General features: G+C 41.1%; 1 protein-coding gene across 4 annotated transcripts in view; it reads left to right on the top strand.

Annotated features, from left to right (window-relative positions):
• plxna1b (plexin A1b) overlaps window positions 1-26,391 on the top strand; it is a 188,602-nt gene that overhangs the window by 65,100 nt on the left and 97,111 nt on the right. For all 4 annotated transcript variants that reach the window (XM_004545182.2, XM_004545180.2, XM_004545181.2 and 1 more), the window contains exon 4: window positions 23,208-23,348. In XM_004545182.2, coding sequence (XP_004545239.1) covers window positions 23,208-23,348 — 141 coding nt within the window. The remainder of the gene's footprint in view (window positions 1-23,207; window positions 23,349-26,391) is intronic.

Here is a 26,391-nt window from a genome sequence, read left to right as displayed (position 1 = left end):
AAAAATTTGTTCTCAAGATAAAAAAGAAGCGGGGGGAGAGAGAGAGAGAAAAGTACAGAAAGGTAGTCTTGTCACTGAGAAAGTGAGAAAGAACGAACACTTGGTAGGAATCCCTTCCGGATGTTTCTACTTTCAGGATATTGACTGTGTCTCTGGAAAACCGCCTGCTTCCAGGGAAACCTATTGGATTACTGATAACCTTGGAATTGATATGGCCAGTACACGGGGTGTTTAAGAGAGGGAAGGGACAGAGATTGTGGGTACACAGACTTCTTTGGTTAGCTATATTCTCTTTAACTGCTCTTTTGCAGTTAAATCAGTGATGGACTAATACACGTGTACTGTGTTGTTTAGCTTTCCATGCTCCTTAGTTGATATTTATCCTGCTTTGCAGTGGCAGGCTATGGCTTTCGTGGTCCCACGAGAGCCCCGTTTTATTATCGTACAGAAGATATCAGAGCATTTTGAGCATACAACAATAAGCACAGTCACACAAGTGCACACCCAATAATAAGGCTCCAATAACATAGAGGTCTTTACTCCAACTTGTCTCCAAATCCCTCAGCGCTGGGCCTGCTCCTCGGTTGCCATGGCAACAGTAGTCAGGGCAGCCACGGTTGGCAATAGTAAGGAAGAAGAACGATGAGAGAGAGAGAGTCACAGGGAGCATTGATGTTTGTGATTCAGCCATGGGATTTCAACGCAGCCACAACACTGAAACTGGGTTGCTGCAATGTTGCTGAATGTTAGAGTTGTGCACCACAACAGTGGGAATGCAGTTTCAGCTGGGGTTGGAAATAAGTGGGCTTGTAGGTCATGTTTACCCCTGTGTGCATTTGTGTGTGTAAGGAGAGAGAGAGGGATGTGCGAGGGAGAAATAAAATTGCAGAGGCAACACACACACACACACACACACACACACACACACACACACACACACACACATTAACTCCTTCTGCACGTTCAGTCTGGCTTCAGGTGTGTGTGTATGTGTTCATTCATGCACTACACAGTGGCTGTGGACAGGATTCATTCTACACTTCATTGCTTTGATAGTGCATCTGCTTACAACTACAAGGTTTTTCTTTTTTTATTATTATTTTTAAAATTTTGCTGTAAAAATAAATCTTACACAAAGTTCTTTTAACATCTGTTAAAAGCTTGCCAGTAACTCATTTGACTTTTAGTATAATGCCATCCAGTTGAAAAACAATTTCCAGAAAGAAAAAACAACAACGAGCTATTGTTGTTGGGGAAATCTCTCCTCTGTACATGTACAGTGAAGAACAGCATAGCACAGAGTGGATGCACAGCAAACAGGCAGTTAGTGTCAGAGCTCCGATGGAAAATCCATAGTTTCATTACACTCCTAGTGGTATTAATGTGGCCAGGAGGCGACCAAAGCTCTATCATGGGCCCTAGGGGAGCCAAAATGGCTGCATTTAGTAATGCAGTGGAGTGAAGAGGAGGCAAGAGGGTCAAGACTGCCGGTGGGAATAAAGTGTGTTGGAAAGACAGAGAGAAGCCAGATAAAGTTCATGTGCAGTAACGGGCACAGCTGCAATTGTACCCTACTCACCTTTGGAAATTTCTGCAATGCTGTGCATGTGTGTGTGAAGGAAGCTCACAGTATGATTTGACATCAATGCTGTAGGTTACAATATGTTTATTACACAGATCCTTCACCGACTGTCACACTAAGGTTGACATACACATTTCTTTGTATACCTTGTTGTTTAAAAGGCAACTGTGTTTTGTTGTAGAATAGTACTTAGGGATATTTTGTAATTAAACTTTAAATGGTACCCAGACACACAACAACATTAATGGTGTATTACCATCCCACTTGGCTTGGTATGGCTGTTAACTGGCTCAGACTTCCTGCTCCTTTAATCACTGCCTAACACGAATGAGATCGCACCAGATGCAAGTGAATTCTCAGACTACACCCATTATTATACTTCGTATTTAATAAGGGAAGTTATAAATACACCAAAATTGAGTTGTGTGATAGGGCCTGTCAGTGGTAAAGGGGCCATGGACCTGTTGGGCCCACTGCTTTCATCACCCTTTATTTAGACCTTTATTCTAATCCCAACTCGGTGTTACAGTTCTGTAAATGTATGCACAGCTTTAATGTTATTAAATTAAGAAAACTTGATTTACCTCCATGCATAAACATTTTGCAAGATTACAAACAGACCAACGGACTCACAAGCTTGTTTGAGGAACTTAGAAAGCCACGCTGTTGCAATTGGTGGAAAATAGTTTAAAACTGCTATTACTAAGAACCAAATAGTGCATTAATGAGACAAAGCCACTTAGAGTTATTGGAAGGGTCCTGAGGTGAGTTAATCTGGGAGAAGGTTGGACTTCAGAGCTCCTGGCTATTGTTTGTCCCTCCGGGTGATTAGAGTTAAGAGACAGGCTTTAAGGGAAATTAGCTTTCGATCGTTCCTTCTGATAAAAAGTAGCATTGTAATTGTTAGCGACCTCCAGGGTCAGAAAGTAAAGACCTGGTGAGAGGTATTGTACACAGTAATGTGGATTGATTTTAAAAATGTTGGTCATTTGCTGAAAGTTTACTATTCACAGAGCGTGAAAGTGGCAGAAATGTGTCTAAATCCCTGCTTTTTACTCCTCTTTCAGTGGAATTTGGCAACACACAGCTGCAGGAGTTCAACAGTTCTCATTTCATAAATAATTTGTACCTCATTGTCATCTTATTCTTCAAGTAGACATGTTTATTTTGAACCTCTCTTTACCTTGTATACCTAACCAGATAACATGATGTCAGACCTCACAGGCAAGTGAGGGATTACAACTGGAACAAAAGAGAGAGGAGATGTGAGGAGAGGCAACGCTCACACACAAAACACACACTCTTAATCAGACTGATTGCTTGCATCTCTGACTCCTCATTGCATCACGTCTCTAAGGCATTGCTCCTGCATCTCCCTCTCAGGCTGTTTGTGAGGAACAGATTTAGAAATGCAGGGTCCCCAGTAGACTACAAGCCACAAAAGGCCATATCCTCATGTTATGAAAGCTTAGGTGTTGACCAAAACATGAGGTGGTGTACTTGGTTATAGACTTTTGATTCACATCCAGTGAAGTCTGTAAATGCTGTGTATAAAACACTTGTCATGTACACGCTCTCATTGAAGCACAGTTATATAGAGCCAATTTCATTAGCAGTCAGACCTGACCTGCATACTTCAGTTAATAGAGTTTGAAATAAATAGAGTATTGACTAACTGAGTGCTTAGGTAGATGAAAGAAATAGTTGAACAAGTGGGTATTCAGTGTTTAAAATGCCCAAACAAGCTTTTTCTTTTGCACTTAAATGCATATTTCTCTTGTGCTGACTTTACTGACACACCGATTTTTGTTTTTTCTCCTCCCTACACTTGGAGAAGATACATACGTTTACACACACACACACACACACACACACACACACACACACACACACACACACACACACACACACACACACACACACACACACACACACACATTCTCTTTCTGACTTGTTCTCAATTCCCAAGTCATCTCCTCAGAGAGAGCGATTGAGCCAGGAGCAATGCAAATTGGGTAAAATGTTCCGGAAAGTGGCTTTTCCCACTGGGACTTCTCAACTCGAGCTCTGAGTTAGCACTCTCTCTCTGTATGTGTTCGCTTGTGCGTGTGTGTGTCACAGTTCTTGCACTTGCATTTGTGGGTGTGAAAATGCAAATTGCTCCACATGTGCCTGCGTGCATGAAAATGTGAACGTCTGGATGAGAGTGTGTGTGTTCATCGCTATTTCTCTCAGGCCGCAGTGGGCTGCAGACCGGGGTTAAGATTTTAGGAAGGCTAGAGACCGAAAATAAAAGCATGTTTATAAAGCAAGGTGATGGTGAAAATTGAGGCTACATCTCTGAGATCGCACCAATAAACTGCTACAAACGATCAGTTAGCTGTTAGTGTGACCATCATTTTAGAAAGAAAAAAACTGAGTGGAAGATTTATTTTTGGTTAGAGGGAGATATTGTTAAATTTGCAAATACCATCTGATGTTTGTCAGAGCTTCTTACTTGGACAGTTTTTGACCACAAGCCTGGGATTTGTGAATCATTGACTCCCACGAGATATAAGGCTTTCAGTTTTTAACAATGCATGTGTAGCAATAATCCACAGGACAACACTCTGGTCCTACTTTTATTTTACTGGTTGAGTTTGTCTTATGAACAGTAAACATTACACAAGCTTGAACTGTTAATTAACGTTTGACCTAATACAAAGGACAAGAATCAGTTGTGCTGCATCGATGGCTCTGTTTTATAAACAGCGCGCAGACTTTGATGATTTTCAGGCCTTTGAAAATGAGACATGGATTTTAGCTTTTTATACAGTATTAAAGTCACTGAATAGAAGTGATTGAAAATTTTAAACAGCTAAAAAGATGTAAGCTCACCCTTAAAAATGTGGGTCTGTAGCTACAACCACAAGAGGGTACAAGTGCTAAATACTCTGATAAAGAGCAAAGTTCATTGTAAACTTCTATAACTTCATGAATGTTACAGAAGCAGTGCTTAATAATGAAACATAAATAATGATACATTTAACCGTTAGGGAAAAGCTGAGGTTTAAATGATCCTGGCAGATTTAATTACTTGTCTTAACAATTAAATTTGGAGAGGTTGTCAGTTTGATTGGCCAAAATAAAGTCTTTACTATGCTGCCAAGTTGCTCCTTTGTTGAAGAACTGCATCGCATGCCCTTCTGTGAGCAGGAATCAAGTTTACCTCCAGATGAACTCTTGGAAATGTTTTCTCTGGCATTAGCTATTGCTTCTGCCATGTCCGTTGCGGGGGTTGTATTGTGCTGGTTTGGATTTATTGCCCTCTCTGCATGTGTGAGTGAGTGTGTATTTTTGTGTGTGTGCGTGCAGTCGGTTAGGGCGGATAGTGAAGCATTGCCCTTCCACAAATGGGCCGTGGAAAACCTACAGGTTGGACCATCTGCCTCCTGCACACGCGTGCGTTTCTGTGCATGAGATTGTGTCTTTTGACTTCTATGAACAGGAAGGTATTGTGTATTCTAAATTTGTGAGCTCACAAGTACACACGTACGAACAGCAGATTCCTGCGCTGGCTAACTTAACAGACTTGGCCCTGGATGGAGGATGCAGGATAGGAAGACAATGGGACTGTGATATTTGGTTTTACTGGAAATGGTGTGAAGAGGTGGAAGGGGGTATGCAAGCACGCCTAGCGAATGGGCACAGTTTTCAAAGGCAGACCTGTAAATATGGCCCGAAAGAGGAAACGATACATGAAAGGGGGGAAAACAAGCTTGTGAATGTCTCTGTGGAAAAACACAAACACTTTATCTCCAGCTATAATCACTGAGTGAACAAACATTAAGGGGTTTCCAGCCATAGAAGTGAATTGCCTTGTGAAAACGTGTAATATCATATCAGTATCAGCAGTATTGCATTTCAAGGATGTGGGATACATTTTCATCAGGCACTTATCTCAACACAGAACCATTAGACGTATTTACATCAAATCTCTCCCTCCTTTCTCTACATCCCTCCTGCGATTTTTCCCAGGAGGAAAGCACCAAAGTGTGTTTTTAAACGCAAAGAGAGCATGCCACACCATCTGTAACATGTGTATTTCTCAAAGTAAGAATATAGGTTTAATTGAGCTTTTTAATTGTCCTCTAAATCCTGCTGAGCACCCATGCTGCTGCTTAATGGTGTATGTATGCGTGCGCGCGTGTGTGTTTTCTCTGTGTATGCATGTCTAGGTCTGTTGGGATGTGAATTTTTCTACTTTTGAGTGGAGAGAGTGAGTAAGCAAGCATGTGGGCTCCTTCTTAATGAGCTAATAGCAATGTCTGGTTACCCTTTGAGGAAATTGTTAGCGTCTGTTGTGTTTTTGTAGTTTTGAAAAGGAGAGAAAGGGTTAGAAGAAGAAGAAATGAATGAATTCAATTAACTTGCATAAGAGCCGCCCATGTTGAGTTACATATTGGGTTTTTGGATGCTCTTTGTACATATAGTTGTGTGTTTGAGTGTAAACAGCTGATTGGTTGCTATATTAGCGCCTCACTTTCACTGTAATTCGCTTCGATTTTGAGTTAATCTAATCACATCAATTTGCCATAAACTGTGTGAGAGAGTGGACATTTAATTTCTTTGGCTTCAACTCAAGTTAGCACAGCTGGAATGGTGTCATCGGGTTGTGTGTTGCTATATAAATAACAGCAACTCCGGGCAGGGCTGATCTCTTTGATTGCCTGTGCAATTGTCTGTTCACGTGTTTGTGGTTTTACTTATGTGAGAAATCTAGGATGAAGGATTTCCTCTTTCTATATGAACAACTTCCTCCTCTCATACACACGTCCTCTCTGTGTGGGGTGCACTTGGAGAAAGGAAAAGGATAAGATAAGTGTGTGTGTGTGTGTGTGTGTGTGTGTGTGTGTGTGTTGGAGAGTACGACACAATAAAGAGTACTTCTATAAAAAGCAGTCTTGTGACAGTCCAGTGCACTCAGCTGACTGTCTGGAAACTTTGCTGTGCTTTCTTCTCCTCTCGCCTGTTTTGCTCCCAGGGCAGCCTTCTCGCTAACTTAACCTTTTTTTTGTCAGAGCATTACATTTTAATTCACACTCTTCACTTTCCTCTGCTCTTTGTCTTGATTTTATTCAAACTGTCCTGCAGAAGGAAATGGGAGAGAGCTGTTGGAAAGCAAAGTGAAGAGGAAGAAGGCAGGGAGTGGTGATTTAATGTCCAGTAACACATGTCGGACTCTGCTCTGTCAGGGAAACGCATAAAAACAAACACGGGCGCTGGAGGTGTTTCTTCAGATGCTGATAGTGTACTACAGTATCCTGTTGCCTAAGCCATTACATCAAGTGTTAAACTTAAGTCCAACAGTGTTGTTACAGTGCCAGCACTGTGTGTGTGTGTGTGTGTGTGTGTTTGTGTTGGAATTTCACCATCACAAGCTGAATAAGATTTACCCCCTGTTTAAGTCAACGGAGTTATATTTAGATTGTGTACACAGATGATGATATAGATAGATAGATATAGATATACATACATATGGACATGGAATTGAGTTGTGTAATTCAGTGTCTGCATGTATTTCTGTTTGAACTGTTGATTTGGATGAGGAAAAGGAAGTGCTGCATGTAACCACAGCCTGGGGTTTGGGCTTTTACCACACTACTAAATTCTGTAATTAAACTAAAATTAGCGTGATTGACAAACAGTTTCTTAGCCCACTAACAAGTGAGAGCCTGCAGGGAAATGTCGTAAGAATCAGCAAACTGAATGAAAATCCTCAATTTCACTGTATTTGGTTAAAACATGACACATGCTTGTTCCCTTATGCCGCTTTTCCACCAGCACATACTCAACTTGACTCTACTCTGTTTTGGTTGTTTCTATTATAATTGAGTCCCACCTCAATGTGCGCAGGGAGTCCCGTGAAGTCATTTGTTTGCAACACAACACAACCACCAAGCCACCATTTATAAAAACGCCTGCACCTCGTCCCTCATTCCCAGGTTTAAAAAACTGGTGAGTTTGATTCTTTTGAAGAGGTCGTTCCCATGACTCATCCAGTGAGTTTGCTCCCTGCCCAATCAGTGGCATACAGTCCGTTGATGTCACTGTTTGGTTGCACTTGGCTCTCTTGCAACCCTGTACAAGTAGGTACAGAAGATGAACATTCAAGCACTTTTAAATATACCTGTTGTACTACCAGCAAAGTTTAGAACAGATGGAACATGGAACACTAATAAAACGTCCCCCTGCCTGAATAGAGGTAAAGGATGTCCTTGAGTAAATAAACTCCACTCCATGCAGGTTAAAGGTTTGGAATTCTGGTCAAAGCTGCCAGGAGGCAAAAAGAAGAGAGCTGAATTTAGATTAGTCTTTGTCACTGCTCGGATCGTTTTGCATCTCTGTTGTTGGTTTAAAGTGACCAATCACCAGTGTCTCATCATCAGCTCTTTCACACTTTATATAATTTTGTTAAACTCTGACTTTCGTATGTCCTTCCGCTTTCTTCCTCTTGCTAACCACAGCTTTAGATCCATTCTTCTGTTTCTTTCTCTCTGTGTTTGCCTTGGTTTGTGCACCTCATTGAAACAGAGCAGCACAGTCATACACAGATAATGTGTTAGTAAATGACAGCCAGTAACCATTGGTATCAGAAGCGCTCTCACTAAATTTCTCTTGAACTTTCTTCTCTTTTCCTCATTTATCATTCCTCCTTTTATCCTCTGTTTTCATCACTGCCCTTCTGTCTGTTTTGTTCTTTGACCCTGTGTGACTGCTTTAAGTTCAGGCCTTTGAAGATAATATTGTAGCTCTGGTTTTGGGTGCTGTAAATCACAAACTCAGTTTTCTTCATGTGGGAAACAAACATTTTGAAACAAAAGACTGATGAACAAGAACAAAGTTGTCAAACAATAAGTTTCTTGTTTGCTTAGTACTGCCCCTGTGTTTATAAATGTTGCCAAATCTGTTCATTGTAATTGTATGACTGTAGCCCAGCCCTGGATGAAATTAGGCACCCACAGAAGGATACAGCAAGTCATTTACAGCTTCTAAATTGTCATAATTTGGCAGCAATGTGGTTGAACGTGGGTGGGCCATATCATCTGCATAGCTTTGGGTGTCAACCAAACCCCTCCCAACCTTCTCCTGAGAGACTGCAGCCATTGGTCAGGCCCCATTTTGTTACCATGGCTATAGGCCAAACCAGAGGCGGGGCATCTGTCTTCCACCTGGTCGCACCAGCTGCTCAAGCACTGCTGCTATGGCATGCCTGGAGTGTATCTGAGCCTGCTTGCTGGCTTGTGTTTTTGTGTTTGTACATAATACTTGTATTATATTACAGAAGTGACTGTACTCATAAGTATTACTTAAATATCAAATGGCATTTCTATAGGACCAACAAAGCTACAAATCAGAGAATATATTTAAAGTGCAAAAGAACCCAAAGTTGAAACAGCCAAAGAAATCACAACAAAAGTAAATACACATGTGATAGCTTTAAAAAACCTGTTACCACAGCAGAGTACTCCTGTGATTCCAGTTAGCTTAATTTCATAAGCTAGGGTCTTAAATGAGCTGTGACCACCTGTCACCAGACTGGAAATGGCTCAACATGGAAAGTTGGAAAGAGAGGAAAGAATTGCCAGTGGATATAAGACATCTGATTGTGATGCAAAGAATTTGACAAAGTCATGTTTTAAAGAAAAAAAGTGATGATCTAGAAATCAGTCCAGATGCAGTTACACTACTAGTGAGGTGGTGTGGAATAAGCCACAGTAACATGTCATAACTGCAGTGGAAAATCCTTTTAAAAGCAGGCCGCACACATGCATTTGTGGAATTTAGACACACAAGTGCTTCAGACTTGGCACAGAGGTTATCACTGAAAGTCAGAATTTAAGTGACGGTGCAGAAAATACAAAGAGCATTGCATCATGTGTGGACGACATCCAAAAAGAGCCTTTTCTTGCTTGTTGGCATAAAACTGCAGGATTACATTATGCTTAAGAACATGGAAAAAAGCCTGAGGTGTATTAGGAGCACATTCTTTAGTCAGATCAGGCCAAGATAAGTTTGTTTGGCTCAGTGAAGAAACAGCTTATTAATTTAAAACTGGTATCAGATCAGTGCTCTGTGTCAACTGGTACACAAAGCCAAGCTATCTGTATCAGTATCTGGACTCAAAACGTCAGGTTGGTGCATCCCTACCAAAGGCAGTGTGTGGAGTCTGTTGTGCTGCTGTTGTGTGTTATGTTTCCTTATATAGCTATAGTCAGTCCCTATCTGTGCCCTCTGTGGTTACATAAGGTAGTGTAAAGTGCCTCTAGTTGAGCAGTGGCGGTATTAATAGATGTTATTTAAGTGTAGCACACCATGCTTGAAGCCTACATATAGAATCTCACAAGAAGTCTAGTCAGCAAAGTCCAGAGGCAGCAAAGCTGTTCTTGCTTCCAGGTTGTGTGTACCTGTCATTGCTTTTCATCAACTGGGAAGTGCGCGTTAATAATTTATTACCCTACAGCTCTTCTCATTGGGAGGAATACAACATATGCTCTCTGGTGTTTTATATTTACCTCACCCCCCTTCACTGTTGAGATGTGCTACAACACAGGGCAGCACCCCGTATAGATGAGCTTGGGCAATTCTCTGTGTTTTTTACATCATCCAATTGATTAGCAGCTATTACCAATAGACTATCCAATCATATCCAGCAGCAGACTCGTGACTCATTTTAAATGCCAGTAGCCGATCTGACAGCACAGCTGCTGTCATCAACCAGTATTTTGATTCATTTAATCACACAGTGTTACAGAGTAGTGGTTACAGTGTGCTAAGTCTGTCTTCATTGTCTTCTCCTGAGCGGAGGGTGTCCCACCCTTCCTTCCCATCCCATCCCATCCTCTCTCTCCTTCCCTCAGCAAACATCTCAAGTGCTTTAATGTTTCTACCTTTTCTTGTTACTCTACTCTTCACTTATTCTGCCATTAGTCTACATGACTGATAACAAGGTTCAATATGTTTTTCCAACTAACTCAAACCAACTGAGAACTTACCAAACAGGAACTGAGAACAAACCTAGCAACTTTTTAAAATACCGACGCAAAACTTCGACTTTTTAAAACCCCACCTCCTTTCCTCAAACTGTAGTTATATTTACTGTTACACATACTGACTTGTGTGTTGGCTTTAGTTGGAAATTTGCACTAAAAATGGTCTGTTTGCAAGAGAAATCGAATTGTTTTAGTTAAAATGTTAAGATATTGGGAAATGTTTTGAACATTTTGCAGTCTAGGATGGAGGAAATGTCAAAAATGTATCATCCTCATCCTGTTTCCACTGGTGTCATTTCATGTATAATATAAAGGATCAAGTAGCTAGTTGTTTCAGCGTGTGTGCCTCTCTCTACACATGCCTAGGACATCTGGTAAATGTCACTGTGTGTTTTCTACTCCTCTGCCCTTCTCCTCTGTTGCTCTCACACACATAACGGTGTAGTGTTTAAATAATGTTGAGGTATAGGTGTGTGTGTGCATGTGTGTTTGTGTTTGGTTTGGTTCGTTTTGTTTTTTTTTGTTTTTTGTCTCGACTTCTGTCTTTCAGATCCTTGAGTAATTGTTTCATTTCAGCTTTTATTGGAGTTTCACGCCCCCCCCCCCCCCCCCCCCCTCCTCATATTCAGATAGAGAACAACATTTCCTCTCCCCTCTGTCCAGTCCAGTCCAGTCCAGTCGTTTGGCTCTTGAATCAGTCATGCTTGTTGTATTTGGTGGGCAGCAGCCAAGGCTTTCCCTATGGGCCATTACGGCACACTAGGAGTGCAGAATGGTCCAGCAGGGAGGGGGTTGGGGAAATTAATGGGAACAAAGCTATGAGATGGAGTGAGAAATAAAAATGTAAAGAGAGAAAGCGCTGAATGAACAACACAGAGATGAATCGGTGAAAGAAAAAGTGTTGAAAGGGTGTATTGGGAGGCACATTGCTCTGACTCCTGCTTGTGGCAGCCTTCCCAGTTCTTCTTGCATTCTCCTCCTTTAATTTCAGAGGTGAATTCCCAGCAGCAGGGCTAAACCCAAGCCAGGGACATTCTTCTCTGGCTTATCCCCAAACAAGAGTTGGTAATCTGGGGGAAAAGTGGGTGGCCTCACCTGGGAAAAGAGAAAAGAGAGATGGTATAAAAGCTGGTTGGGGAAAGTTAATGTTTCAGTTTGGTCTCACCATACTGCTGTGTCAGGCTTTGGGTTTCAGACAGAACCCAATGTTGTCTTTGCTTGGGTGGAGAAAGAGCATGAGTTCCTTTCACTTAACGGAAACAGCAGTGCTAGAGAGGGCTGTGCGATTAAAATCTCATATCCCGATATAAGACATTTATCGTCCCGATAACGATGTATATCACAAAAATTTTACATTTTCAGCTAATTCTGTGAACCTCGGGCAAGTCGACTTGCGTGAAGTGTTTTCAGCTGGGTGTCGTGTACCTGGAGTCGAGTGTTACATAAGTTGAAACGGCCTCAATTTTCTCTGAGAGTATTTATTACACGGTGTGCTGCGGGGAAAAGCCTGTTCTAAGCTTTAGTTTTTTAACACCTGACGGCTCTTTTTAGCTTCTCATGCGTAAACACTCTGCATTCTGTTTCACGTGATTCAGTTTATTTTGAAAAATCTGAACAGGATCTTCAGCTTGATTGTGAAAGGTTTGTGTGGAAAATAAACATGCGGACGGCAGAGCCATGCGATCGTTTTACTGTCGTTGATGCTAAGGACAACGCATAAAAACAATGGCTTGTCCGTCTGTAGTGTGGCTATATTAAATATAAGAGGAAGAGAGAACTTCGGGAAATTATACAGTGACCATTAAAACAATGAAAAAAAATATTGCCGTAAATAGTTGATTTTGCAAACGATAGCGTAAAATACAACGATAGACATTTTCATATCGTCATCCGATGCATATTGTTATATCGAACAGTCCTAGTGCTAGATCACTTAAAAATACAAAAAAACTAACTCTGCCATAATGTGCTTTCAAAAATCCAGTTCTTTAAATTTACTCATTGCCAAGTAAATACTTCATCACATCTTCATTTTGAAACTATTAAAACACCGTTCTTCCCATCCAGACTCTGCAGAAATAACTTTAATCTCATCCATCACAAATTCTCCATCCAACATTCAGGATAAACAGTTATCCTGCTGCCAAGATCAACAGGGTTCCTCCTGCTGGACAAACAATAACACAGTTCAACTGTGTCAAGCTAATGGCAGAAATCCCACCAGACCTACAGATCATGTACCACATCACCTGTAAACTCAAAAGTAAGAACATTCAGACATGGCAGGCAGACACACACACACACACACGCACGCACGCAGACACACGCACGCAGACACACACACACACACACACACACACGCGCAGACACACATTCTTTTCTCGTTCTGTGTTCCTCCTTCAGCTGATTGTTTTGAGGTTGCCATGCCAATGTCTTTGCAGTTATTCCCTGACATATGGAGTGTTGGTAGATGATGATTTTAAAAAAAGGGGGAAGCCCGGCTGTGAGTGTAAATGTGCACAGAGGTGTTTTTTACATACACAGAGGCATTACCATGCTCACAAGCACTCACTGGCACATGTACAGAGAGGCTGATAGGTTGGTGTGCAATAGAAGATTGTATTGAAGTGTAGGATTAGGGCGGCCACGTCAGGAATGTGCCTCCTCCTCTCATACAGAAACCAGCACACGCAGCACAAACAGAACTATTTCTTAACCTAACACACTGTTCATTCTCCCAAGTTTGCACTTTTGACCACCTCATACAGCAGAATAGGCACCGGCAAAAACCTGTGGTGGAGTAACTATCACAACATGATTTGGGTGTTTAAATATTATTCAACGGTTAATGTTTGAAGGCCTTGTCACCTCTGTGTTTATTGGAATTGGTTCATTTCATTGTTGTTGCAACAGCTTATGGATTTCCCCACAGGGCAACAAGTTTTTTCCCCTCAGTTTCAACTTTGGTGAACATTCAGATTCAGTTTTGCTGACAAATGGCAAGATGTCTTGATGGTGCTGACCTTTGGAAAAAGAGCGAGCCCTAAGTGCAGAAAGTTAACTTGGATTAACACGGAAAATGTCAAACAATTGCTGTCTTCAGTTTATTTAATGTGATGTTTTACTTCTTTTTTTGGCCATTGTGTATATTTGGGATTGTCAGAAGGCTTTAAACACCTGTTAGCGTGATACTCGTCTGACATTTTCTAGACTAAACAAGAGAAGAAAAAACAAAAAAGAGCAAGAAAAGAGAGAAAGGATGGTTAAGATGAAAGTGTGTGTGTGTGTGTGTGTGTGTGTGTTATGGTTAAGTCTATCTTACATTACACTTACAGGACAACACTATGAAAAGTCTACCACGCTAGCACCCTGCAACTCACTGATTAAGCCCACATACATACACATGGGCGACCACGGCTGTAAATCACTGCAAACCACGCGGTAAAGCTCATTTTAAACACCATCTGCATTCCTCATCCTTTATAGCTGCCAGACTTTATTCGTGTATGTGTGTGTTCTGTCGCTGCTTTTCTCTGCCCTCCAAATCTCCTCTCATTTAAGCCACCAAGCTTCCTATTGTTACCAGTAACTTTGCTCCTAATTTAAAACATCTTCTCTGTCGCCAGCTGACAGTGCTGTGGTTTCACTGGTTTGTGCCATTTAGTGCCCTGTGCACATTTAGACTTTGTTTATGTCATCTTCTCCCAGTCTTTTCTTGCTCGCTCTTTACTTGTTATGGGCGTTTGCAATGTTTGAGAGCCAAATAAGAGTTTAACTTTTCTGTGTTTTGAATAAAAGCAAAAGAGGAATATGCTGTTGAGAGAAAGGCCTTTAAAAAAAGAAGAAAAAAGTCAGGATTAAGGGAAGTAGAGAAGTGTCTAAACACAAAAGAGAAGAGGGGGAAAAAGATTATAGTGAAGAAAGTACTCCTCCCAGAGGAACTTTTAGGTAGGGGTAAAATAAAATGAACAGAGCGGGAGAGAAATAAATGAAAGGGGCTGTGGAGAGGAAGGCATTTGTGGCCAGGAATGGTTTGGCACACATTACACTGAGGTGTAGTTTTGGCGTGGCTCCCATTAGCCTCTTGTGTTACATCCATTACAAAAATCTGCACGCGCGCGCACACACGTGCAAGCACACACTCTTACATGGCAGCACAGTCAAAACAGACCCACATCTTAACCACCATAGAATTTCCTTGCCATAATTCTGGTCCTACCCAGAAAAGATGGAAATCACTCATCTCTCTCTCTTTCTTCCTCTCTCTCCCTAAAAGATGTTATTAGAGGCACCAGTGGCCATGTAATCACTTTGGCTCTCCCACAGGAAGAGACACACACACACATGCATGCACACACACCTACCTTAGTAATTACAGCTGAAGATGAGGTCCTATTCACTGTAATCCTAGTGAATGGCTGATATAGTTAATAAATGGGGGGTCAAGCGGTGCTGCATAGTGTCACATCAGAGTGGGGGTGTGTGTATTTTTTTTTTTTGTGCGTTTTCTCCAGCTATTAATTGATGCCTTATTATTGTGACTGATGTTGATTAACTCTGTGCACACAATTGCACACTTTGCTTGTATTCACTGCACGCAAGCACTCAGCTACACATGCAAATTGATAGACTGCCTCACTTAGTTTGTATGCACATACACTTTCTTTCATACAAACACAACCTTCCACATTCCTACACACACACACACACACACACACACAATACAAACAGAGTTGTTCAGCTGATCTCTTCCTGTGTTTGTATGTGGTTCACTGCCCTCTTCAAAGCCACATGCACACCCCCCACACCCGGTTGCATTAAGCACTCTTCCCGATCTTTGTGTACTTTCCCACCTTCCTATGTCTGATAAGTCTGGAGGCTAGCAGCTTGTTAGCAGAGCTCCTCACAGTTTCTCAGTGGCTTCGAGGCTTCGCAGTCAACCGGAGATGCCAATGTCACTTCAGGAATCCTATAACATGTTGCCATTCTTGCTTGAACACACTCGTAAACATATCAATATTAAATCTCGACTTAAGTCTAGGCACTTTGTCTTTAACGTAAACATCCTCTCAGCAGTCTTTGATGTAAATGTTTAATATTGTTTTGGTTGAGATATCCCATAAGGGATTTGTGTTTCGCCTCAATGTAAGAGGAGGTCTTTTCTCATTTGAATGGCGACACTAAAAAGGCATTCAATTGGAAAGCTCTATCTTCGAGTCTCATCTTATTGTATATGATAATGTTGTGGTGCAATTTCTTCCCCCGTTTGCAAGACAGCTGATAAAATCAGTCATAGTAAAGCACCTCTCTAGATGCAGGGCTTCTCACGCTCTCAGCCTTGTGTGCGTATGTATGTGTGCGCGCGCGTGGAGATGCAGATGATTGAGTTAGTGTGATTTAGTGATGGTTGGAAGATGAAATGCTGCCGCTGTGCCGTGTCTAGCAACTCGCTACACACACTTATCTGACGACTGTTAGCTAAAGGCATTTAATTCAGAGGGTGAAAAGAGGAAGAAAGGAGACAGTATGAAGAAGGAAAGATGAAATGGGAGTAAGAATGCGTGATAGATGAATTAAGGAAAAGGAGAGCAATGTATTGGCAGAGAAGTAAAGGATATAACAATGACTAGGGCTTTTAATTTCAGCAAGCGTGAGGATTAAAAGGCATCAACAATGATGAATAGCTTTAATTTGCTCTTAAAGCAGCTCACTTTCTATCTCCATGTCCTACCTTCATGTTATTGTATGCACACATGTGCTCTAGGAGAGAGATACCACATGTGGCTTGGACGTTTTGTTCCTTTTCTTTTTTCCTTTTGTGTTTTCTCCCCTCCTCTTCCTCCACAGCCTGTTACATGTTTCTGCAGCTGTAGATGTGTGTGTGCACACGTGTGCGAGTGTGTGACCTTTTGGGGAGTACTGCTGGTGAAAGGCCACTGGCTCACACATGAATAACCATGGTGTAGACATGTGGACGAATACCAAAGACGGTTGATAAGATTTGGCAAAGCAAGTAACCTGATATGACAGAATCAGATTGCAGAGCTACATATTTGACTTCATCGACTGTAAAGCGTGAGCTTCAGTATCCTTGATGGAACGTGTCAGGTGCAGCTTAGAAAAAACAAAAACACAAGTGCTGTGGTGTAAGATCATAAATGTACAAAAAAACATTAAAAAAGCTTAAAATAACTCTGTTTTTCGTTCAAGTTGGAACAGTGATAGACAAGCGCTTGAAATACCCAGAATTCTTTGTGCTTCTAAGTAAAAGGAGATTTGACGATGTGTGATTTATTGTTGCTAACAAGGTTCCAAAGTATAGAATTTCATTTGAGTTATTTTGAGGTCTGTTAAAAACAAAATGTGTTAAAGATTTTGTTCCCAGACCGCTGTGCCTATTGTTCCCCCCCCCCCAAAATGTAAAATGTAGGATTTGTAAATATAAACTGATCATACAGTTAGTGGTTTTTCTAGGGAGAAGGCAAGACGTCATGGCACGCAACTGAGTGAAAACGCCTACACAGATCTGCCATCTGGGGTTTAAAGTTAATTGCTTTATGTGAGGGATAGTCCGTTCAACTAGTGTTCTGGCTGATATTTGACAACATAATAGCCCACATAGTATAGATTTTAAAACTTTTTACATAATAAACATCTAGCACTGTGTACTCGCTCACAAATGTGGCCATGAAAAATCTAGTCTGGGACTTTTTAAATGGAAATCGAAACTGGGTAGGAAACCTGTGCTAGGGTGTGGTGGTGTGTGGAAGAATTGCTGGCGTACTAGTGAAGTGTGGGAGTGTGTGTTTTTGTCTGGGAGCTGCAGCTAGTTATTGCATTTTTGACGCACACTGCCTTCGTTGCCTTTTCTTTCCCTTAATCTAGGTTGTTAAGCCTTTTGGGTGCTCGTACTGTCTATCTATATAAATAAACCTACATGAATAAGTAATATCCAGAAGCGAGTAAGACTTCCTTTTACTAACTTTCCCGCAAATACAAATAACATTGTTTAATCATTCTGCACCAATAAAGCTTCTTTTTGAATAAAAACCCATGTTTGTGTCTGCTCTCCCTCCCAGACCTTAAAATAAGCCGTTCCAGACATACAGTGTTATGATAGCAGACACACAGAGCTCGTGTGTGTCTGTACATGTGTTTGAGGGTACACCACCTCCATCATTGTCACCATAGCTCTTTGTCTGTCTTGGCTCTCTTAAAGAAAAGGCTGTTTGGTATGACTGTCTGACCCACATATGGTAAAGGTTTGCTCAGGGCTTCTATATGTGTTGGCTGCCTATGGTGTGTATGTATATGTGTGTGTCTGTGTGTGGTGAAGTGGGATTTGTCCCATAGAAGCATCAGGGCCATCAGTCACTCATGTGTGATGTTCCATCTGCTCCCAGCTTCATACTACTTCACAGTCAGCCATACACACATAACTAAATCTCCAGAAGGGTTTTGTTTTATTTTATTTTTTGGTGGAAGATAAAACTGTTTATTCCATTGAAACCATTTGTACACACTGAATGGATGCTCTGTTTTCTCTAACAATGCATGGTAACTAAAATACAATACAGTGTACTGCTTCCCAGTAACCCAGTATAGATGTTTTTGTTTTGAGTGTACAGTTTAGAGGGTCCAGTGCTTCCTTAGGGCCAACATCCTCCTGCTGTTTCTGAAACAGAAAACAATGCAATAGTCCATTAAACACACATGCACACAGACACACACGCATCAAGGAGTAAATTGTGTGTTTTCTGATGACTGCTGCCACTCGAGAACAACAGATATATTTGTTTTGTGTCGCGCTGCGCTCAAGTTCTGCCAAGCTCACTACGCGATAGGAAGTGAGTGATTTCAGGTCTTTATCTGAAAGCCCCGACTCGGAGAAACAAAAGTGCTGAAAGAAGGGAAAAAGGTTTGAGAGGTGTTTGCAAGAAGCGGGCATTAGGTTACTCTAGTGTCCAGTAAATTGTGGTTGGGCTATTGTATTAGTTAATTTGGCTGAGTGGGAAATTAAATGAGGCACAGTTGCTTTGTATTGTGTGGTAGGGTAGGCTGTAAAATGAGCTTGCTAGCCAAGAATACAGAATCACTGAGGTGCACAAATCTCTTGTTTGCTCTTCAACCTCTTTATCATACCCCTACTGTCCAGGGATTGTGGGTGCATACCAATCTTTTGTTCGGTTCCTCACCCATTTAACACTTTCTTTCATTTCCCTTTGTTCTGTAGAGGGCCTACTTCGGTGGGGCCCCATAAACACACACACATGCACATTCACTTGGGGGCCCACATCACATCAAAGTCAGGAATGTGGGGCTTGCAGCCATTATGTATGAATGCATGGACCTAGTTATGCCAAGTTTACCCTTCTTTAGATGTGGTGTCTGTGGCGGTGTGGTTTGTGTGCTGCTTCATGCTATTAGTGAGCCAAGCTTTATGTTCACTCACTTCTCCGAATCTGCTCTGAAATGTCAAAGCCATTATCCAGAGTCCGTGGTCTTGCTGAAGTGTTACAACTCTCAGACAGACCTGGGAACACCTGGACCAGTCTGTTTAGTTCCACTCCTTGTGATGCTAATTACAGTCTTGAGGCATTTGATGTCCTTTTTTGCCTTCTTTTTAAGTGATTTCCCTCTCACTTGTAGTCAGACTTAATACTTAAAGCGACAGTTTAAGACAGATGCTTATATGAAAATTTGTGCCTCTTCTCCTCCACCCATCTTTACTCCCCTGTTTCCTGCAGCCTTTCTGAGTCTCTTTCTGCATTTTATTCTGTACACAATAGAAGGCATCTTATGGTGTCTGCCTCTTTCTGAATCTTTACATCTCTTATGTACACTAGCTTCATCAGTTGTCACTTGAGCCAATGACAGGCATCATTCTCACTGACGTGCTACTGTCTTATCATCCAGCTTCTTTACCCTCATACCCCCACCTTCCTTATCACCAGCTAGCTATCCCATGTATCTATCAGAGCAAACCAGGCCTGCCTGGCACAGATAAACCCAGCATTAGGGGCTTTTGGATGGATTGGCAGGTTGAGAGAGATGTTAATGATCATAGAACAGGAAAAAAATGGATATTAGATGTTGCAGGATGATGAGATAGGTGGTTGTTTGGAATGTTTCAGTATGGAGCTGGTAAATTGTTGGTTTATTTGGTTACAATCTCATCTTCTGATACAGGGATTATGCATGGTTTTTGAATATCAAGCGACACGTTGCCAGAGGGAGAAGTATCAGTGTTGTAAAAATAGTTTTTGGGGAAGGTTAGAAATTTATGGATACACTAGACGTTTAAGTTGTCTCTTATTTAATGTTTTAAATATTAGAATTCAGATTTGTTTTCTGTGTTGTAAAACCACTGTTTTCCTTTTTTTTTCTTTCTTCCTCATGGAACAGATGTAGTAAAAACATCTTCTCTTCACTTCTATGTATTCTCAGTTATTTTAGCTGACAAAACATTATCACTACAGGAAGGAATGCCTATTTTGGTCATGGAGGTACTCTGAATAGCACTTAAGAAAGTTATGAAATGTCAGGTTATAGACTGTTTACGTCAGAACCACAGAAAGACAAAGACTAAGGTTCATTTCCAGCAGCGTTTGTGCCGCATCATTTCCTCTCTCTGCTGTCTCCTCTTACTGCTTTCCCTCACCGTTGCTTAAGACAGTGCCTTTAATGTGTTTAAAGTCTATTAACGTTACATTATACATGTAGAGAGTAGAGATGGGGCTTGTTTTGAAAATACAAGCACAGCATCATTCTGTAGATTCATCCATCAAGGACTTAATGGTAAGCTAAGCAATACAGAGGACACAATCAGACAGCAACAGCTTCCCGCTTGATTACTGACAATTGCATTGATTTCTTGACTTAGCTTATAGGCACACACAAAGAGCTGTGCATGCAAGCTGATGCAAACATAAATCTGTGATTTTTATATATGTGTGAGAAAACATCTCTACATGTTATCACTCTACAAATGCTTGTAGATCAATTGAAAATCAAGCCGTATGCACGCTGGCGTTGAGCTTGGACACCCACACAGGAATCTTCACACGTATTTGTACACACTTAGCCCTTGTATTAGCTTTAAACCCTTCTAAATGCACAGACCCTGCCATGTTAACCTTGTTATTAGAGCGTAACCTCGAATTCCAGACATAGCAGCTCAGTTTGATTGAATTAGATCTTCTTTAAGTATCCCATCCATCTATCCATTCCTCCATCCATCTGTTCAGCTTATATATTCCATAGTCTTTTGTTCTCTTCCTGTAACTCTGGGCAGCCTCGCACTCTGCACTTGTGGAATGAATTGATTTGAAATGATTTATTACCTTTTTTTTTTTCCTCTCTCCCCCCGCAGGTCACCCACTCTCACTCACCCACTCTTCTGTTTTCTATCTTTCTCACCGTTGTTTCTCTCTGCACACTACTTTTTTTTTTTTTATGTTAGCACTGTAGATGAACTGCATCCTGAGAGGGGGAAAACCTGAGCAGAACAAAGATGAGGGGGGAAAAGGTGTTATTTGTCAGATTCAATGTTTCAGTCCCTGTTTCTAAGCTGATATTAAAACCAGAAAAGAGACTGGTTTTTAACTTGGGGATTTTGCAGGCTGGATTTTGCACAGACTGGCAAGCAGATGGATGCAAACAGAAGATAGGAAGGCTGTCAGAAAGACAGACGTACATTCTCTGTGGTATATTGCATTTGTGTGTGCAAAACCAGTGTAGGCTCAGACTGGTCATTAGCCAGTGAACTGGACTTGGGTGCCGGATCCAGAGATAGATATGGCTGCCAATGGAAATGTCTCATTTTTTTTAAGGGAGTGGGAAAAAATGATACATAGAGGGCACAGAACAAAAGCTATTCTTTCACCTCTGTGTGCATCAGCAGCTGTTTTTCTTTATTCTGGTTGTCTGCACTTAAAAATTGTGTTGCCTTATGTGCTGGTATGTGTGTTTGTGTGCGTGTGCAAACTCGTCTAGATGCGAACCATCCGTGAATGAAATGTATCCTTTGTTTACGGGCCTATTATCTAGATAATAACATCCATATTTCCTCTCATCTCCAGAGCTTTATCACAGCCTTATGAGCTCTTTCTTTCACTCTATCTCACTATCTCTCTCTCCCCTTCTCTTTGGCACACACACTCATACACACATGCGTACACGCACACAGCAGAGAGCGATAATGGGATTGTTGCCCTTGGTTTCTTTTGGCAAAACTGTAAATAATTTTTTTTTCATCACAAAGTGTGTTCATTGTTCACCCACATGTTTCTTTTTCCTGTGTGTGTGCATATATATATATCTCAATCAAACTAGTGCTTGCATAGCTATCACTTGGTGTGTGGGTTGTCATCTTATCATTCTTTCATCTATCTGGATGTGAACCTATTTGTCAGTGTGTGAATTTAGTATCATTTTCCAGCTAGTCATTGCCTGCTGTCCTTCCCTTGTCACTGTGGGCTGATAGCAGTGCGAGTCGACAAAGCTCGGTAATGGAGAGCTGATACTTGCCCTCCCCCCCGCTGCTTTGTACTTTTCATTTGCTGCTGAGATGACTTTGGCTCACAGCCACGCCAGCAAGCCAATCTCCTATCTTGTATCTGCTCCATTACTTTCCATATCTTGGCAAATTATTTGCCAAAACTCACAAAGAAAAATTTGAGCATCCGTTCACATGCATGTTTGTGCACATGCTGACTTGGTTGCTCTGTATTATATTTGTCTACAGGTGCTTTGGGTGATCAGGTTGTTGTTCACATGCAGAGATGTGACTCACTGTTATGCTTTCTATCATTATACAGGACCACACTGTTTTCATACTTAACTTTTTTTATTTTTTGCTCATAATTTTTAAAGTTTATTCCTCCCAGGTGCTGAACAAAAGATGTCTATAGTCATGATAACAGCACCATCCTGTCAATATTGTTCCCTTCCATGCATCTACCTCTGTAATCACATCTGTGTTCGCAATAATTATACGAGACTCAATACTGCTATTAACACAACCTTTCAATTAAGCCTTTTACATAGCTCTGTAGAACAGGTGCTCTCAACCTTTTTCCAAAATTTTGATAATTTCATGCCTCCCACCTTATAATAACTACCACCTGTTACTGTTGAAGTGAAATCAGCTTATTTCACCAGCTGGAACAACATCCATAGACACTTTAGTGTGTTTGAACTTTGGTTTGTAGAAAAAAGTGCAGCTTGAGTGTACTTTATTTATTTATTTATTTATTTATTTATTTAGCATGGATATTTAAAGGGAGATGTGAAAATGAAGATAAATTTGTCACCATTTTATTTCCTTTATTTGTGCGGCAAATCTAGAGGAATTAAGCGTGTGTTTATTTTTATTGTGCATCAATGGTCCACTTGGATTAACGCTGCATCATTTCTCTACAAGCAACAAGTTATTTTTATTTAGCTTCAAGGGTTTCTACTGTAAAAGCACGGGGTTTTTTAAGCAGCTGCTGTCTGATATTATTGCTGTATTCATGTACATCACTTTTCTGCATCATCTTTTTATTGTTTTCATATCCAAATGAGTTTTCCCGTGTGTTTCTTTTTTGCAGATCTTGGTTAACTCCATAAACGCCAGCCGTCCAGCAGTGCTATACGAGAAGGTGACCGTAAGTGAAGGAGGAAGTCCCTTACTGAGAGACATGCTGTTCAGCCCAGACCAGCAGTACATCTACACTTTGACTGACAGACAGGTGAGTTCATGTCCAACAAATACACTAGGACACACATTCAGTCCCAGCAGACATGTTGCCATTGCAATACTTTTTCGACATAGTGTCTGCTGGGACAACATACTTTTTAAAACTCTTACTTGTGATACATGTAAGAGTTTTTAGGATTCAAATTCTCCATATCCAGCACCTGACTATTCAGTATTTGCCAAAGGTACATACTCATAAATACTAACATTTATTTTTGTTGTGTTGCATGTTTGAATAGTTCCTGTAGAGCAGCCTGTTACTAAATGTCCAGAACACACTTCCCTTGTGCATTTTTTGACATTCCTACCAACTCTACACTCATTCTCTGTACTCACACAAATCATCCCCACTGGATTTCATTGCACACCAACACACATTCACACCAGCTACAAACATCGCCACCATGATGGCTTGCTAATAAGTAGAGATGGACCGATCCGATATTACGTATCGGTATCGGTCCGATACTGACCTAAATTACTGGATCGGATATCGGAGAAAAATAAAAAATGTAATCCGATCCATTAAATATCACGAAAGCACCTCACAAAACTTGCAACACGCCGTAACTCACCTCAGAACGTTAGCACGTCGGAGCAGTATGCCTCACGTGATAGAGCGGCTGTGGCATGCGGGACCTGTCGGTGCTCTGGATAGCATTTGGAGCTTCGCTAGCAACCCGGCATTTCATCTCCGACAAAGTTATCCCCGAGAGAAGTAAAGCAAGTGTGTAAGTCCATCTCTGAATGTTTGTAAAGCATTCCTGCGTTAAGCTTAACAAACGATATATGGAGCGACTGCCTCTTCTTGCTGCTACTTCAATCATGAAACTGCTTAACGATCAGCTGATCAGCTTTTCTGTCGTGAGTCCGTGTCTCTAGTTTGCTTTTGGCCCACTTTGCACCAGAAAGAGGAAACCAGCGGCTGAACAACAGAAGCACGTTTAAGCTTGATCAGCTGTTGTTAGAATGTATTTAATATTACTTTCTACTCGAGGATCTTTTTCTACGTAGCTGACGCTGGTAACTGTGCAGGGGCGGATCTAGCAAAGTTTAGCCAGGGGGGCCGATAGGGCATTAACAGGGAAAAGGGGGCACAAAGACATACTTTTCTTTCTTATTCTCATTTAAAATGTCGAGCTTTTAATAAATAATTATCTGACACCCAAAGTTTTAATTTGATGCAAAATGAATAGAAGTCCATTACTGTATATAGTAACTATTAAGTCTAATATATATACCCTAGTAAGCTATAGTACTTTTTCCTTTGGGAAGGTACCATCTGTGCAGTCTGCAATTTTGTTGAAGAAAGATGTTGAATCTATTTAATATTTCTTGAAAAATAATTGATTTCTGTGCATTTTTTTTCACACTGCATCAAATTAAGGTTGATTACGTCGATTAAGCATCATGAGGTGGAGCGTGAGGGGTGGTTCCCTATTTTTTATTTATTTATTTTTGTTGTTGCTGGGAGTTGGAACCCTATTAGTTAGGTTGCTTAATATTTATGCTAAGTACTCTTTAAAATACCAGAATAGGGAGGATGGTGTAGGTTTAAGTTTATTAGATTGATCAGTATTGCTGAACTATGAAACATTTTTTTTGCATACAGGTATAACAGAATAGCTTTAGTGTAGTTGTTGTTTTAAACTTGAGTATGAACTTATACAAAATGCAGCAAGATATTTAAAAAACAGTTTTGTTGATTAAAAAACACTATATCGGATTCATATCGGTATCGGCAGATATCCAAATTTATGATATCGGTATCGGTATCGGACATAAAAAAGTGGTATCGTGCCATCTCTACTAATAAGCCAGACATTACATACATGGGGAGTGCAGGGAGAGTTATAGGTCAGATGGTGTGTGTGTGTGTGTGTGTGTGTGTGTGTGTGTGTGTGTGTGTGTGTGTGTGTGCGCGCGTGCGCGCGCGCACTCTTCTTAGTGTGATGGTGAGGAGAGGAAGGGGTTGGGGGGATTGGGGAGGAGGCAGAGAGAGCATGTCGCATCTCTGCTGCTCCCCATTTCCAGCTGCTCCCTGGTTGTTGTTTTTTTTTTTTTTTCTTCTGTCTCATTAGTGTGGTGAGTGAAGGAAGCAAAACGAGAGGGAGGGGGAAAGAAAAAAAGGGGTTGTACATGATGGGAATATGTCTGTATTTAATAGACCTAAAATAGGCTGTCGAATTGAAAATGGGTGAGATGTATCTGAGGTCTGCTCTGTGAGAGGCTTTTTCAGAGGTGCTGATTCTGTAGGTGGCTTAAATCAAAGTCAGGCCATAAAATGGAAACATTCTTTGCCTGTTTGACACCCAGTGGGATCATCAATGGTCACTGTATAACCACTGCCATGGCTGGGGCTTGGTAGATAAATTTTTTTAAATGCAGATTGTGCTATGAGTGTAACAGTATGTTATATCACAGCCCTGTGTGTCCTGGCTGAAGATACCTCTGTTCAAGCCAGATGACCTTTTGATGACATATGTGAGGCTCCATCTGCACACACACACCCCATCATCACAATCATCCATCAGTTCGATAGCTGCTCGTCACCAAACCCAGCTGCACGCTGGGGCAAGATACAACACCAAGTTCGTCTACTTCAGGAAACTTAACTTATAGTCAAAGAAGTTCATTCCCATTAAATTGATTCACTCAGTGCAACACATACAGTATGGACATGTATACACACCTTGCACCCTATAGGTACATACCTATAGGGTTTCTGATTATAATCCTGACCATAGGAGCACAGAAGAAAGGAACATGAGCTGTGGGATGTGCTGCTCTTTTTAATGGTAACACACATATATTTTGAGGGGACACTTATTTTCAAGTTTTGGGTTAAGCACATGATTGGGGAAAGAAGTAACATAGTAGAAAACGCACACCAATGCACACACATACTAGAAGAACAAAGCACATGTCTAAGCAGCTAAGGGCATGAAGGGCACACACACAAAACCATAATGTTACTTATAGGCGCTAGTACCCAGAACATATGCTCGATTACACACACTTTATGTACACACACA

The sequence above is a fragment of the Maylandia zebra genome, linkage group LG5 (genome assembly GCF_041146795.1).
Source record: "Maylandia zebra isolate NMK-2024a linkage group LG5, Mzebra_GT3a, whole genome shotgun sequence".
In the NCBI taxonomy this organism is placed as follows: Eukaryota; Metazoa; Chordata; class Actinopteri; order Cichliformes; family Cichlidae; genus Maylandia; species Maylandia zebra.
Note: the sequence above shows the minus strand (reverse complement) of the source record. Positions and strands in the feature narration are given on the sequence as shown.